Source organism: Leuciscus leuciscus (genome assembly GCF_965113295.1).
Source record: "Leuciscus leuciscus genome assembly, chromosome: 25".
Taxonomy (NCBI): domain Eukaryota; kingdom Metazoa; phylum Chordata; class Actinopteri; order Cypriniformes; family Leuciscidae; genus Leuciscus; species Leuciscus leuciscus.
The window spans coordinates 23,299,556-23,314,546 of NC_138724.1; the positions used below are offsets into that span (position 1 = coordinate 23,299,556).

Below are 14,991 nucleotides of genomic sequence, written 5' to 3' on the forward strand. Positions count from 1 at the left end.
TCAAATATGTACATAATCAGTGTAGTGTTAAGTTCAAGCATGTAAAACAGAATGCTAATGCTATCTTTTGCTAAGGATAAAGGTGTGTTTGGGGTGAAATTTGATGAGACGTGCAAGTGTGTGAGCTGCAAAAATCATTTTAAACCAGAATTTTGTATTTCTTTCCAGTAAAAATATATTTTAATGCAAGATAAATGTGCTATTTACTTTATATAAAAATATATCTTGAATTAAGTTTCCAAGTACTGATAAGTAGGTATAAATGCATTCAATTAGATTTAAAGTGAGTCTTTATTAGTTATATGCCGCAGCTTTTCTGCCCCAAAATAAGACTCTGTCGTGTATGTGGTCAGGTGTGACCCTCGGCCCAGCTCTGAATTTATTAGCACGTCGGCCTGTGATTTGGCCGAGCAGCGTGCTGCGACATGCACCGAACAGCTGGCCGTCTTTCATTTTTACATTTTTCCTGCTCATTCCAACACCAGGCAGTGTGAAACATAAAACGCTGTCAGACATACCATTCATTTTCTCTATCACAGCCTCTCCTCTCCATGCCACGGCCTTTGAGCGTGGTATCCATGGATTTCATGTGGAAAAGTTGTGTTTTACGTGCAGAAGCTTCTTGCATTAAATCAGGGTTTCTCATGTTTTGTTTAAACCAAACGCTCCTTTCATAATCCTAAACTGTTCTCCAACACCAATATGAGAAAGAGGAAAGAACAATATCAACAACAATAGACCAAATAAAAATTCAAGATGTTGTCATTGACCCATACAGCTAGTTACCCTAACAAAATGAGCCATTAAAAATATTTTTTTCAACCTTCACAGACCCTTCATCCAGACTAGCAGGTATAAAAAAAGCCCAAAATAATTATCATAAATTCTTGTAACTATAAGGCTATATATACTAAATCAATTAAAAATCCAAAATGACATATCAATGTACAATATTTTTACAACATCTTTTATTCTGAGTTGATGATAATTTCAACATAATAATTTAAATGATTAATATTTTAATTCACATAAATCAATAACTACTTTTTAAAAATAATTTATTAGGTAACGCATTATGGATGAACATGAATGAACAATAGTATATTTTTAAATGAACTAACTACAATAAAATGTTGGACATGTATTTATAATTAATAAAAAACTAACAAACAATAAACTAGATTAATAAATAAATATGAAATAAAAAAACATACAAAATTAATATTTCATTTCAGCTTACCCAGGAAACATTTCAAATTTTTATTAAGTTTAAATAACTGATACTAAAACTGAAATAAAAAATTAAAAGCTATATAGACATATATATTTAAAAATGATAATGTTAACAGAAACTATAAAAATTAAAACTAATACAAACTATTAATAAAAACCATAATATAGTATCTTAATGATTCAAATGAAAATATTTTAAGAAAGTTTAGTCTTTTCTTCTGAGGCCATGCAGTTCCTCCTCAGACCCCCAGGGGTCCCTGGTTTGAAAACACTGGTACTAATGCATTAGTCCCAAAACGCCTCAACCAAACATTTAGGATTCACGGTTACAGAAACTATATAGTCTTAAGTGGATTATCCTGAAATAATAAACTTGTTGACAAGCATTGTTCACTCCAGCAGCAACGCTTCAGTTATTCCCGTTTGCATCTCCGGTGTCTTGTTTTACAGGTCCCCTCCATGATAGGAGCCCGTTTTCCTTAGTTGGAGATAAGGAATGGAGAGATAACACAACCATACGGTGGCAAATTTTGTGGGTGTGGATAAAGATAAGGATTAAATAAATCCCTGTGAAATCACGTTTATGAAGAGAACCATAATACTCCAGAAAGTGACGGGACAGAGTTGGAAGGTGAGAGAGGGATTTGCCTATGACAAATCAGACAGGAAGACAAAGAGTGAGGCCAGAGAGTGTCAGCGGCTCTTATCTCACGGAGCAGCAGGGAGCCGTTTATCTATTGTCCGGAGGTGGCAGCACTGTGGCCGTGACACGCACGATGGAACAATTAACTCGCTGGCATTTCGTCTTATCTAACATAACTCAGCACTGACAACATCTCTGGCCACAGCTGCTGCAGATCATTACCATCCGAGCAACAAAAAGGAAAATAAAAGACTTGCTTTGACATCCAGCATTGTCCCCGTATGTGAAGGGATGAGCCGTTCCCAAACTTTATTGGCCACTGGTTCAATCAGGTTGAAATTCATCTTCTATGTATAAGTCAAGTCTTTTAGAAAGAAGAACGATTTTTGTGTCCTGTACTCTAAGGGCCCTGTCATACGAGCGCAACTGGCTTTTAAAGGGAATGGGAGATGAGACTCTGATTGGTTTACTGCACGTTACGCCCAAAACACACCCATTAATCGTTAAGAGCGCCAACCATTTTCCTAGCGTTAAACTAGCAAAAGTGGATTCGGACATGCACTAAGTGCACTTGCGCCCTGTGCTTTAGACTATGCGCTTAGATTGTATATATGTATATATATTATATTTGCGATTCATGTAATTCATATAAAGTTTTTAATTTTCATCAATTAATTTGAAATAAAATGTAGCCATCTGCAGGTTAAAATAAAAAATGTTGTGACATCTTGGCTAAATCTGGCAAAATGTATCAATCATTGTGATGTTAATTAATATGTCCCTCACAAATAAATAAAATAAATACAAAATGACTCAATTAAATGTTCTGTGTTCGCCCCGAGGAAATAAAAGCTTCATTCAGTGTTTAAAAAATGGTTTTATTAGTGTTTAATTGCAAAATGCACAGTCTATATACAAGCATTAATAAAAACTTGACATTGTGTCTTTTTGTGGTTCATGATGTGTATTGACATGTCAATAAAGACCACAACCAGCAATCTTTTTGTGCTTTTTTACATTTTAGTCCTTCATTTCAACTCCTTTGCTGTTTTACTATGGTAAAAGTCTACTCAAAGAGTTCATTCTACTTGCATTCAAGACAAATGAAGCCATTTAAAAGCCAAACTGGAGTCATCATCTGGATATTTCTCATTTTCAAAAGCCGGTTAAATAGTTTTTGACAATGTATATTCAAAACTGTTACGCTTTAAATTCAAATTCATAAAAAACATTGGTACATTTTTAATGTAAACAAAGTGTTAAAGAGCATCTAAAAATAGTCAAATAACAACAACAAGGTGACAGACGAGTACACAATTATTATAAACACAACATCATAGTCCCAGTTCTTCAAAAATAAAAATACAAATAGAATGGCCATAATATTATAAATAAGAGTTTCACTTGGAAGCTACATGTGAAGACAAAGTCCTTCACTTCTCAGACTCTCTCCAGCCTCGAGCGTTTCGGCCAAACTTATAGACAAGTCTACGTCCATCCACCCGTTCCAGGATCTCTCGTTTATAATAATACCTTTGGAGGTGAAAACAGAGAGAGATAGAAACATGTGAGAAGCTCGGAATACTGATCAGAATCCTTTAAAAAGTTGCAAAACTCCAGGGAAGATGTTACCTCATGGCTCGACTGAGTTTCTCGTAGGTCATACTGCTGTTATTTTTCTTCTTGCCCCAAAGCTGAGCCACAGCTTCCGACTTAAGGAAGCGGAAAACCCCTTCGGAGCGATCCTCCCATTTGATTAGGCCAGGGTTACGCTCAGGGTTCAGGAGAATGTCTCGGATGAACTCCCACAGGTGCGTCCCACGAGGGTCTGGGAAATATGGAAATATTGAGATTGTGTAGAGAGATGAGAAACCAAAGGAATCTAAAGCTTGAAAAAGCACATGCACGTGCCAGAGGTTTCGGTATGTGCTTCTGTCAGGTATTCAAAAACAACAGCTGGGTGAATCTCAGAACATATGAACAGAAAAAAAACCTTTAGGGAAGTAAGATATTAATAATCTGTCAACTTACTGTGTCTTTTGACTTGTGACCGTTTGGGATCTGAAAGGAGAAAATGGAAATGAAACCATATTTATTAAAGGGACATGTCACATTTCTTTTTGGATCAGGAAACTCCAATAACTATGAATAATAACTAAAGTTGTGGCTTTAAAATATTTTATGGCTTTCGAAGACTAGAGCATGAGTCATATGAGCTGCGTCCTAAAGCTCAAAAAATGTTGCCTTCAAAAATGGATCCTTTGCTGCCTTTGATATCCCACAATCCTGTGCGTTCCATTCTGTGTCAGTTATGCTTAAAATAATAATGAAGGCGTCTGAAGGTACAGTTGGTGGTCAGATTGTGTAAATGTACATTTTTTACCAACTTTTTCCACTTTTTTTGTCATTTCTAGCGAGAAATTAGTACTGTAGTAATTTAATATATGCTTAGTTATCACTAAAGCTCTCTCCATTTTGTTGTAGAATAGATCATTAAACCTCAGTAGTCTGTCCAAAATCAGTTCCGTGAGATACTTTCATGGGCAAACGTTGCTTGCAAAGTTGCAAAGCTGCCTAAGATTTCGGACGCAGCCATAGGTTCGATTCTCAATACCGGCTGGAAAACGTACTGTAGGTTGGGGGAGTGAATGAAAAGCACTCTCTTCCACCCTCAAAACCCACGACTGACCCCCTCAATTGCTCTCCGGGCGCCACAGCGAATGGCTGCCCACTGCTCCGAGTGTGTGTCTACGGTTTGCAGTGTGTATGTGTTCACTACTCACTGCTCTTAATGTGTGTGCACTAACTTGGATGGGTTAAATGCAGTGGACAAATTCCAAGTACGGGTTACCATACTTGGCTTTCACTTCACGTCACTTTAAGGGTGCTTTGATGACCTTTTTGTAGTCCAGTTAGTATTCATTCCAATGTAATTGTATTATAACTATGAACATTAGTCTGTAAAAATATTTATTTGCAAGCGAGTTAAAACAGATCCATTTATGGATTTATATTCATGCATTTGGCAGATGCTTCTATTCAAAGCAACTTAAAGAAATAAATTTGTATCTGTTAATTGCATTCCCTAGGAATTGAACCCATAACCGTGTTGGTACACTTAATAGATTTTATATGCATCAGGATAATTAAACAACAAATATAAGCATTACCACTATACTATACCATACCATACCATGATACCGGCATAGAGAGGAAGCAATACTGTTTTTAGGCTTAGCTTTAGGACAGTTCAAATTAAGATCATTTACCTGGGCTTGAGGGAGCCGGTGAGGCCAATGTGATGTTGGGCTGGAATGAGCTTTTGATATCAAACAGTTCTGAGGAAAGAGGAAATATGACACAATATTATCAAACCATCAGATTAATATGTGCATAAATAAACACACATCATCTTGTTTTCATAGGAAAGATGTAAATCACATAAAAATTCGTTTTAAAAAATAATTAATGGATTTCACAGGTACCTGAAGGGCTGTAAAAGCTGGGTTCTTCCTTGAAGGGGAGGATTGAACATGGGAAATCTGCTGAGGAAATTGAAGCACTTGGTCACAATATTGCGACATGAGAAGTCTACAATTCTTTCAAGAGAATCGGTAAACTCTGTTTTCAGCAGCAGATACGGGTCAATGTTAAAAGTAACTGGAATTATGTGAACTTTAGGGATTAAAACGAAATCAAAAGCTTTTTGTGTATTTACTCACCATCTATTTCTGTTTTAATGTCCCCTGGTATAAACATATCTGTTTGACCATACTGACCTGTCAGACATTAAGAAAAAAAGAAAAACAAAATGAGTGTCTAAAAATGTCTTCAAAACAGAGTGCATGTTTTGCAACGACTATCATCAAATTTCCAAGTCATTCCCGCATCATGTTGTCTTAAACCAGTTTAACTGGCTGGCATGGTTCTCACATGTCACTAAGTTTTCTGGATTTTATTAGGTTTAGTAATACACTGTAATGGAAACTGAATCAAAAGTATAGCCCTGACTGTTTATGAACCTCTGGGTCTTGTTAGCAGCACCCCTCTGGATTCATTATAAGTACATGGAAATGTACCGTCCATTTCATATATTTGTTTCTCTAAAAACAATTTCATGGGAATATCTATGGGTGAATACTGGGTGAACAATTCCCATGTACTATACCATAATGAATCCAAGAGGGACACATGCTCAATGGCTGGACTTTCCAAGCTCATGCTTGTGAGATTTCACTAGAACAAACACTAATTTTTCCACAAAAGAATGCTTCTAGTGATTAAAATTGGGATCCCCAAAAGGCAAGCTCTGACAAGGATACTTGCTGCCAATTATACCACTTCATTTGAAAATTATAAAACATACCGTCATATTATTTTTGTTGAACACTCATTTATGCATTTATGCAACACTCAATGGAATGTTCAATGTTCCTTTTTTAAAAACAATTTCTGGCCTTTCTACCTTTATTTTGATAGGACAGTCAAAGAGACAGGGAATGAATAGATATAAGAGCGGAGAATGGGATCAGGAATGGACCACGAGTTGTGACTCGTGTCGTCTGAAGTAATGTTGCACCATGCCCACAAGAACTTGAAACAACATTCCTATAGCATACAATCGAAAGATAAACCCACACAACCGCAACCCTTATCCCTAACCCAAAACCCATAACCATAACATATTCCGTGTCAGAGGGAATCAAAGGGAAACTACGGATTGTCAAGAAGACCTAACCCAAAGTCAACCCTTAAACCCAACCGTAACAATCTGATATCTGGTTGATCAAGGATCAACAAGGTTGTTGATCCAGGACCATGTTCTAAATGACATCTTACCGCTCCACTTGAGGTCAGTCAGGCTCTGGAAAAGTATAGAACCTACGGATCCGGCCGCCCGGGTGAAGTCTTGGAAGCTCATGTTGCACAATTGCCTCCCGTCAAGGTCAAAGTTCTGGAAGGGAATGCTGGTGGCATCAATTTGGTGCATGTCCAGCGTCTGTTGGAGCCATTCCCACACCTGGTACTTGGTCCAGTTCTGTGGGTGATGATCCTGAGACCAGAGCCGGCTTGTGTAACCGGATGTTACCATGGAAACTGGGGATGCAAGTTGAAGCAGAATAGTTTCAAAAGGATTTAGCAAATGTCTACTGAAATCTTTTTTATGCTGGTTGGTCAAGTGGACCAATACTGCCACATTTGACCATTTTAGTGAAGTTGGTTGACCAAAAGAAAGACTTTATGGTTTATCTAGAGTGCACCAGATAAAACTACTAACTGGAGTAGAATGTTCAATCCTGCTCCTTGAGACCCACTGACCCTCAATGTTTATTACCAACCTGCTTCCACAAACCTATTTATGATTTTCAAGCAATCATGAAGACCTTGATTAGTTCAGGTCTGTTTGATTAGGGTTGGAGCTAAACTCTGCAGGATAGTGGGTCTCCAGGAGTTGGGTTGAAGGTCTCTGAGCTAGACTGCAGGAGAGTAGCATCACATGTGGGGACAATCAGATCCAAAACAATATATATGCTGTTGAACAGCTAAATAAGTATTTTCAGCAGTGGTGAAACTAATATTCACTGAAGAAGATTCAGTTCCACACTGTAAAAAGCATAAAAAGTACCTCACACGGTTTCTAGATAAGTATGAATCACTTTCACTATCTCTATTATGGTCCCCTGTGCATGCAACTGATAACCTGGTAACTCCAGCAGTGACTGCTAGAGTAAATGATTAACCTGACAGAGAGAGTCTCCGCTGATTAGTGATAAACGAAACCTACAACCTAAAATCTTAACTGGACTTACACTGGATTGCAGAATAACCATAAGTGCACCTTCTTAGACTCTTTAGTTCATGGTGTTTCAGATGAAAAAGACATTTACCATCAGCACAGTTGTAGTGGGCCATCCATGAAGCAGGTAGCTGGTTGTCGACACTCACAGAAGCTGGGATACTCATGACACCGCTGGCCTGAAGGACCATGATCCAGTGCTGTTGAATACAGGATATAGAAAATAAACTTTACTTGTTGCCTTTATTGACCCAATGTAAATTTGGAAGATCAACATGGACTAGAAGAGTCTAACTTAGCCTCGGACATAAAGTTGATGCCTTATAGCTTGTTCCTGGTGGAAAACATTATTGTAATAGTAAACATACATACAGCATCACAAATGGACATGTAATTAAAGTATAGACGTTATTCTAGTTGCCAGGTTTGATCAGTAAAGGAAAACAAAGGTCTTGTATGTACAGAGAGGTAAAGGGAGGGGGGTGAAAGTTGCGTAGGCGTCCTTCGTGCTACATTCAACCACACATGCAGATACATTTGCACAGGAATGTGTTAGTGTCTAACTGCTTTGCATACATAAAGGTCCACCTGTCCTTCAGTTAAACAGTTAGATCAATGGTACAGTCATACCGTGTACTTGCAACAGCATTATACAAAACACTTTTTAAAATCATCTGTCGATGTGAATGCATTTGTGATCTAAGTTCCAGGTTAGCTGAAAACTACTGCACAAACATAATTGTGTTTGATTCTGACGTTTTTGTACGTAGGAGCCCAATAAAAAACTTGAGCATAATCTAATCCCAATCAAGTATCCTGAAAAACTGATTGTCTTTTAACCTTTATAAAATAATATTCTAATATGATCATTCAAAAACCTAGCTTTAAGATATTGTAGTCCCTGTTCAAAAGGTTCAAAAACTAAATTATGCAGAGAAATGTTGATTATAAATTATAAATACACTTTTAAAATACAAATACAAAAGTATTTTATGCAATATTTGTATATTTTATGTATTTTTATGTCCGAGTTTACACTGTTAGCTTAGCAATATGCTAACATAAACTCAAAAGAAAACAGTTGTAAGTCGCATAAGAAGTGCTATTTTTGTAGTGCATGGACTTGTTATTTATGTAGCCGCTTCAAATCATTCCGTGCAAGGTTCCATGATGTTTCTTTATGACCTATTGGATTTTCTAACTTTATTTGTGGGATCAAATGAGAAAAATAAGATATAATTTTATTTTCACTATAAGATTCCTTGCTGCAAAAAAAATACATTTACTGTAACCCTTAAATTAGCATAATTATCAGTATCTCACATGACATGTATCACGTGAGCTCCACCGATTGTAGACGAATCAGGACGCTGCTCATTTGCATAAAGAGAAACCTTTCTCAGCTTTGTCGCATTGCTTGACATTGAATCATATCATCAACGCCAACTTCCGCTCAAGTTGTTATATCCGGTTGTTTTGACGCCTTGAATCGCTGTCAGTGTGAATGTCCACTTACAAAGAAACCCAGATCTAAATTAGATAATGGTCATAATCATAGAGAAAATATGTATGATATGAACATGGGGTGAAAACATGATGCTAAAAATTTTAATTAAATCCTCTTTCTTTTTTTGTGAATTTGTCCCAAAAAAACAATAAAAAATTCAGCAGGGTGCCAGTAGCAATGACTATAATCAATTATTTACACAGTTTATTGACATTCCTGGGAAGGCTTGTAAACCTGTTTAGTTTGATTTCGTAGTCAACCGTAGATTCTCGTATATACTGTGTATAATGCTGTATGTGAACAACCTGTGTTATCTGCTCTGCTAACAGACTTCCTACTTGAAATCTGACCTATATTTGTCTTTTTATAGATCTAAAGATGACTGACCAAGCACATCATTTTATGGAATGTTTATAAAACTGGGGGGAGCTATATGCTAACAATAGGCCAAGATAATGTTCACACCTAGAGCAAATAAAGGAGATTAGAAACTTAGCATTTGTATTGTCCTAAAAAAAAAACTTCAACCACTGCTTAGTTAAGCTAAGCTAAAATTAATCTAAATGTTTCAATATTCCTCCCACATTAAAATTGCTACCTGAACTATTTAAGTACAATCAACTTGGATGTTTAAGTCATTTCAACCTAAATTACATTAAACTGGCTTTAAAAATTAGTTGAATCTTGTATAATATAAATAAAGTTGAAAAGTGCTTTGATGAGTTAAAGCGATGTAAAGACATATGTTGTCATAACTTATTGATCATATCATAATAGTAAAGTAAGTAAAAGTAGTAGTAAAAGTAGTAAAAGTAATTACTAAAATGTATGAATTAATTTGTGAAACACATAACTTTAACAGATCCCAGTTTCCCATTATTAATGGACATTCTGTATAATTACAATTTGTTTTACATAGCGAGTTGAATCTATTTTTTTCAACACATATATCATTCAAAAATCTAATTACTAATGAATTGCTCTTTGTCTTTTAACTGGAAAATCAGGTTGCGAGTTTCTTTCCACTATTATGAAACCCATCTGATGTTTTCATCCCAGACTGGTGTGTTACTATGGTGATGTCTACTGTAATGTATGAGGAAAAGAAATCTATAAACGCATCTTTTGGTGTTTATGGCATTCCTTACAGTGACTGACATTTCCTTCACCTGTTATTTACAGCGCAATAGGGGCCATTTACACTCAATTTGGATGTGTTGTTTACAGCATGCAAAGGGTTTCCCAGTTACACAGGTGCCCTAAAAGTGTTTAGACACTTTCACACTTAAAAATGTATGAATGTCAGTGGATTACATAAAAATAATCAAACCAAATGGCATCTGCAACAAATTATGCTTTTCAAAAAAAGTAAATTCACCATTTCAAGCTGTTTTAGCACATTTTTTCATGGTCCCAATTTTAGTGGATGCATAAAGTCAGTTCCACTAAATTAGCTTTAACCGCAAGGTGTCAAAATAAATATGAACAGTATATCGTTATATTGAAAACCTTGCTTAAAAAAAAAAATGATTATTGACTTCTAAGAGTTTGGGTTAATCCCAATATTCCTCCACTGAAAAAAAAAAAGATTTTGCCTTAAATTCTCTTCAATTGCCTTAAAGTCATTTCAACTTAAATTACATTAAACTGAGTTTTAAAAAATTAGTAGGATCATGTATAACTTATAAAAAAAGTTGAAATTTTTTTTATTTACATTTTTAAGGCAATTTTATCACAGTGTATCAAATAGTTCCTGTTTAACGTGATTCTATATTTAATAAAAACTGCTGAGAATGCTGCACATATGCAAATGTTGAGAGAGTAAAGGCAAAAAAGGCACAAAATTCACATTATTTTTATACAACTATTGATTGTCACTTGTTAAACTGAATTGTTTTGCATCACCTGGGACCATCACTGAAGTGCATGAGTGAATAAAACCTGTTCTGCAGAGAATCAAAGATAATTAAAGTGTGTCATATTGCTCACCAGAGATGATGAATGTGATCCAGATGGACTGCTACCTGTTGAAAGTTAAATGTCTTTTTCTTCTCCCTCTAAAGTTTTCAGCGTCTGTATGGGGAGAAAAGATTTCAGTTTAATGGAGAGACTGCGTTGTGTACCTGTGACACAGTTTAGGCCTGCCAAACTTCTGTGACGGAGTGTGACCTTGTTCACCAATGAGGATTTTTATTCCGTCTGCTTCCTGTTGCTTTGATTGGCTTCTTTCATGTCAGGTTGGTTCCTAGGTATTTGCATACTGTAAGAAAGGTACTGTTGTAGCAAGTCACTTTCACTATGAACACACTATCAGTCTCTCTCTCTCTCTTTCTCTCTCGCCCACACACTCACCCACATGCTTCAGCAATCCTGCTAGTAATTAATCTATTGATGTTTAACAAGAACCGATCTATCCAGTCGTCCTTTTTGTTTTAACGTAATTTTTTTGTTTTTGTTTCTAAGGGTAAAATTAATAACAGGCCTATAAACAAAAAAATCACAAAGAAATTTCATATAAGACTAAAAATATATATATTTTTGCCATACTTTTCATGGCAAATAAGCACATAACCCTGCCAAAGATTTCTTTTGAATCACCATACTGTAAATTAAATTCAGTGTAACTGAATTGTTTTTGGCATTACTGTAATGATAATATTTTTTTTAAACAATACAGAAAAAAAATGGTAGTGGTCCTAATTTAAAAAAAAAAAATTCTTTATGGCATTTTTTTGGGTTACACTTTATTTTAAAGTGACGTTGTTACATTGCACTTACTCAAATAAGCACATCATTTATTATTAATGTTGACTAACTACGTTAACTTACTATAGAGTTACAGCTAGGGTTTGGTTTAGGGTTAGTTACATAATATACTGTTATTAATATAGTAAGTACATGTAGTATCATGTAACTACGTCACCTTAAAATAAAGTGGTACAATTTTTGTTCTTTTTTCATGAAAAATGTCTTATAGCTACCGAGAGCTTTCCTGAGATTATACACACTCACTAGCCACTTTAGGTTCACCTGTTCCATTGCTTGTTAATACAAATATCTAATCAGCCAATCACATGGCAGCAAATCAATGACTTTAAAGGAGCCGTATGTAAGATTGTGGCCAAAACTGGTACTGCAATTACTTTCAAATTACTGTAGAGCGGTGTATCCCCTCCCCCTCCCCTGACTCGAGGTTGCCAGATAGGCTGCAGCAGAGTCCTGCACGGGTCCATTTTTGGAGACCCGCCCCCGCCCGTATCCGCAAAGTCCAGCACCAGATCCGACCCGTCACCCGTGATAATATCAAAATTAAATCCGCACCCGCCCAGACCCATTAATATTTGGCCCGTTACCCGACCCGTGCCCGCGATAAACGACACAGGTGATGCGTTCATGTAACATAAGGGTGCGCTGCCAATAACGCACCTAAAAGCTGTCACAAAGAACTGGGAAAAGTAATGATTATTAATAGGCCTGTCAAATATATCAATGAGACATTTCAATTGTTTATTAATAAGCAAGTGTTTTCTGTGTCAAAGATGACGATGCTGACTCGCGATCTTCACAGTAGTGAATGCGCCAGAAAGAAATGCACATTTCATACGGATTATAAGCAGAGAACAGTCTGTTTTCATTCGTTTTGAATTGTTTTGTTTAAAAGTACACATTTCATGCTTTCTATTTCTCAGGTCTGTGAGGCAAGTAGCTTATACGATGAGTTTCGGTTCATTTAAGAGACGATCAGTTCACGCGCGGGCGCCTCCGGCCGTGTCCTGATTATATTGCCTGCCTGCTATATTTACTTATTTATTAAATCCATGAATTTGGTAGATGAAACATTGATTAAAATGAAGATACAATTAATACAAAACGAAATTCACTTTAAAGAAAGGCTTAACAAACTTAATGAAGTGGTCAAAATCATGTCTGCCCACTCCATTTGTCTCACGATATTCGGGATCATCTTATCTTATTCATGCTTTTCACTTTTCATATAATCAACATTAAATAAAAATAAAAAAGTATATTATTTTATTTAAACATGAATATGAAACTAAATCATTTTTTAATGACTGGGCTACAACACATAGGCCTATTAGCCTACAGTACAGAGAAATTTAATGTCGCAACTTGGTCGGACTAAAAGGGGAGAAAAAAATTTAATTGTGTCGGTCCTAAACTGACAGGGTCGGTCGGGTTACGGCAAACAAGAATATTTTTAAGGATGGCCTGACTAAAACACATATTTGCGTATGTGTAATGCTGGTAATTTAGACATACAAAATATTGCACATATTTTTCATCTGCTACCCGCCCGCAAGGAGTTCATTATCCGCCCGCGTCCCCACCTGTGAATTTTAGGAATGTCACAATCCACCCGTTTTAGCCACTTTTATGCGGGTACCCGCGGATACCCGCGGGTACCCGACCCGTTGCAGGACTCTGGGCTGCAGGATCCAGCAGGAACGTTTGTAGCTGCAGCTGTGGTAACTAGAGCAGAGCTGGCAACCCCGATGCCGAAACACTACTGACTTCGTGATTGGTAGATAGGTGGAGGGTGGCGCTTCAGGCCAAAACACAACATGACAACATCAACATCAGTTGAGGGCTGCAACTTTACTTTTTAAATGACAATATCCTGGCCGGACTACTGTTGTCAGTGATATAAGTATTTGAAATGAACATGATTTCTTAATGTCTAGTGACATATCAGGGCCCTTTTATGATTAATTGAAATACATTTCTTACATACAGCTCCTTTAAGTCTCATTCCGACTGTCAGCCTTTTCTTGACGCGCGAGAACAAGCCTCGCTGGTTCTTGCAGAAGCTCAAACGTGCTATGTGAGCTGATGAATGTTTGTGTGTGAATAAAAGCCTAAATGCTATATGTTCATCATATAAAGTGACAGAGTCTCTTCAGAAATTTTTTGACCAAACCGCTCAATTCATATGGATTAGTTTAACAATCTATTTATGAACTTTTTGAAGCGTCAAAGTGGTAGTTGCGTAGCTGTCAATGGGAGGGACAGAAATCTCTCAGATTTCATTAAAAAGATCTTTATATGTGATCCAAAGACGAACGGAAGTCTTATAGGTTTGGAATGACATGAGGGTGAGTTATTAATAAATATTAATATTTTTTTTTTGCTTGAAATATCCATTTAAAAGCTGGGGAAAGAAGGACATCAATGCAGTAATAATCTCAAAACAATAAAAAAAAATTTTTTTGCATAAGACAAAACAACCTCCACACACTGTAAACTCCATTGTCTATCAAAACATGATCAAAAACACGCCGCATGCCTCCTGATCTCAGGTCCATATGATCGAGATGAACACGCCGCCTCCTTGATCTGAGGTCTGAATGTTCACCGACATGCACAGAAACAGCAGGCCGCGAGCGCTCAGGCCAGCAGGTAGCTTTACGCCTCTGATTAAAGAGACTCAAAGCTTTAAGACTCATAATGGGTAAACTCTGCTTCACTCTGACTCAAACATATGTGCTACGTCTGTGGCCTCACACAACATCAGCACACAAAGCAGGTCACAATTTTAGCAATTAGCTAGCAAACATGAACTGAAAAGCTTTGAATAAAATATGAACAGTGTTATTATTTTAGTATTATTTACAGATTGTAGCCTTATTATTTTGACTCATTGGATCGTCTACATTTCACTTGATGTACATTTGAAAGACTCTGAGCTGAAAATCTCCTCAAAGTGCAGTGATTTGTTTTCGTTTTATTTCATTGTACTGTTTCAAACACTTTCAAAATTAAATTAAGATCTAATCTACCGCAGCAACGCTT

At 36.5% G+C, this 14,991-nt stretch overlaps 1 protein-coding gene across 2 annotated transcripts; it reads right to left on the bottom strand.

Annotated features, from left to right (window-relative positions):
* Positions 1-2,733: 2,733 nt before the first annotated feature.
* ehf (ets homologous factor) lies at positions 2,734-11,354 on the bottom strand. Of its 2 annotated transcripts, none has more exons than XM_082159892.1 (9): positions 11,170-11,354; positions 7,765-7,873; positions 6,716-6,973; positions 5,599-5,655; positions 5,362-5,418; positions 5,146-5,214; positions 3,908-3,937; positions 3,509-3,704; positions 2,734-3,409 (listed from the first exon to the last, which is right to left on the bottom strand). In XM_082159892.1, exons 2-9 carry the CDS (start codon positions 7,862-7,864, stop codon positions 3,310-3,312), a joined length of 867 nt encoding a protein of 288 aa, XP_082016018.1. In that variant the 5' UTR covers positions 7,865-7,873; positions 11,170-11,354; the 3' UTR covers positions 2,734-3,309. The 2 variants fall into 2 exon arrangements, with proteins under 2 accessions (XP_082016018.1, XP_082016017.1); XM_082159891.1 differs by having other exon boundaries at positions 5,362-5,421.
* Positions 11,355-14,991: the final 3,637 nt, after the last annotated feature.

Bases quoted from the DNA above. Each gene is read 5' to 3' on its own strand.
- ehf (XM_082159891.1), bottom strand. From the start codon at position 7,864: ATGGTCCTTCAGGCCAGCGGTGTCATGAGTATCCCAGCTTCTGTGAGT. The intron at 5,422-5,598 runs GTGAGTAAATAC...CAATTTCCTCAG, and splicing joins CATTAAAACAGAAATAGATG to CAGATTTCCCATGTTCAATC. The intron at 3,938-5,145 runs GTAAATGATCTT...TTCTCCTTTCAG, and splicing joins ACCGGCTCCCTCAAGCCCAG to ATCCCAAACGGTCACAAGTC.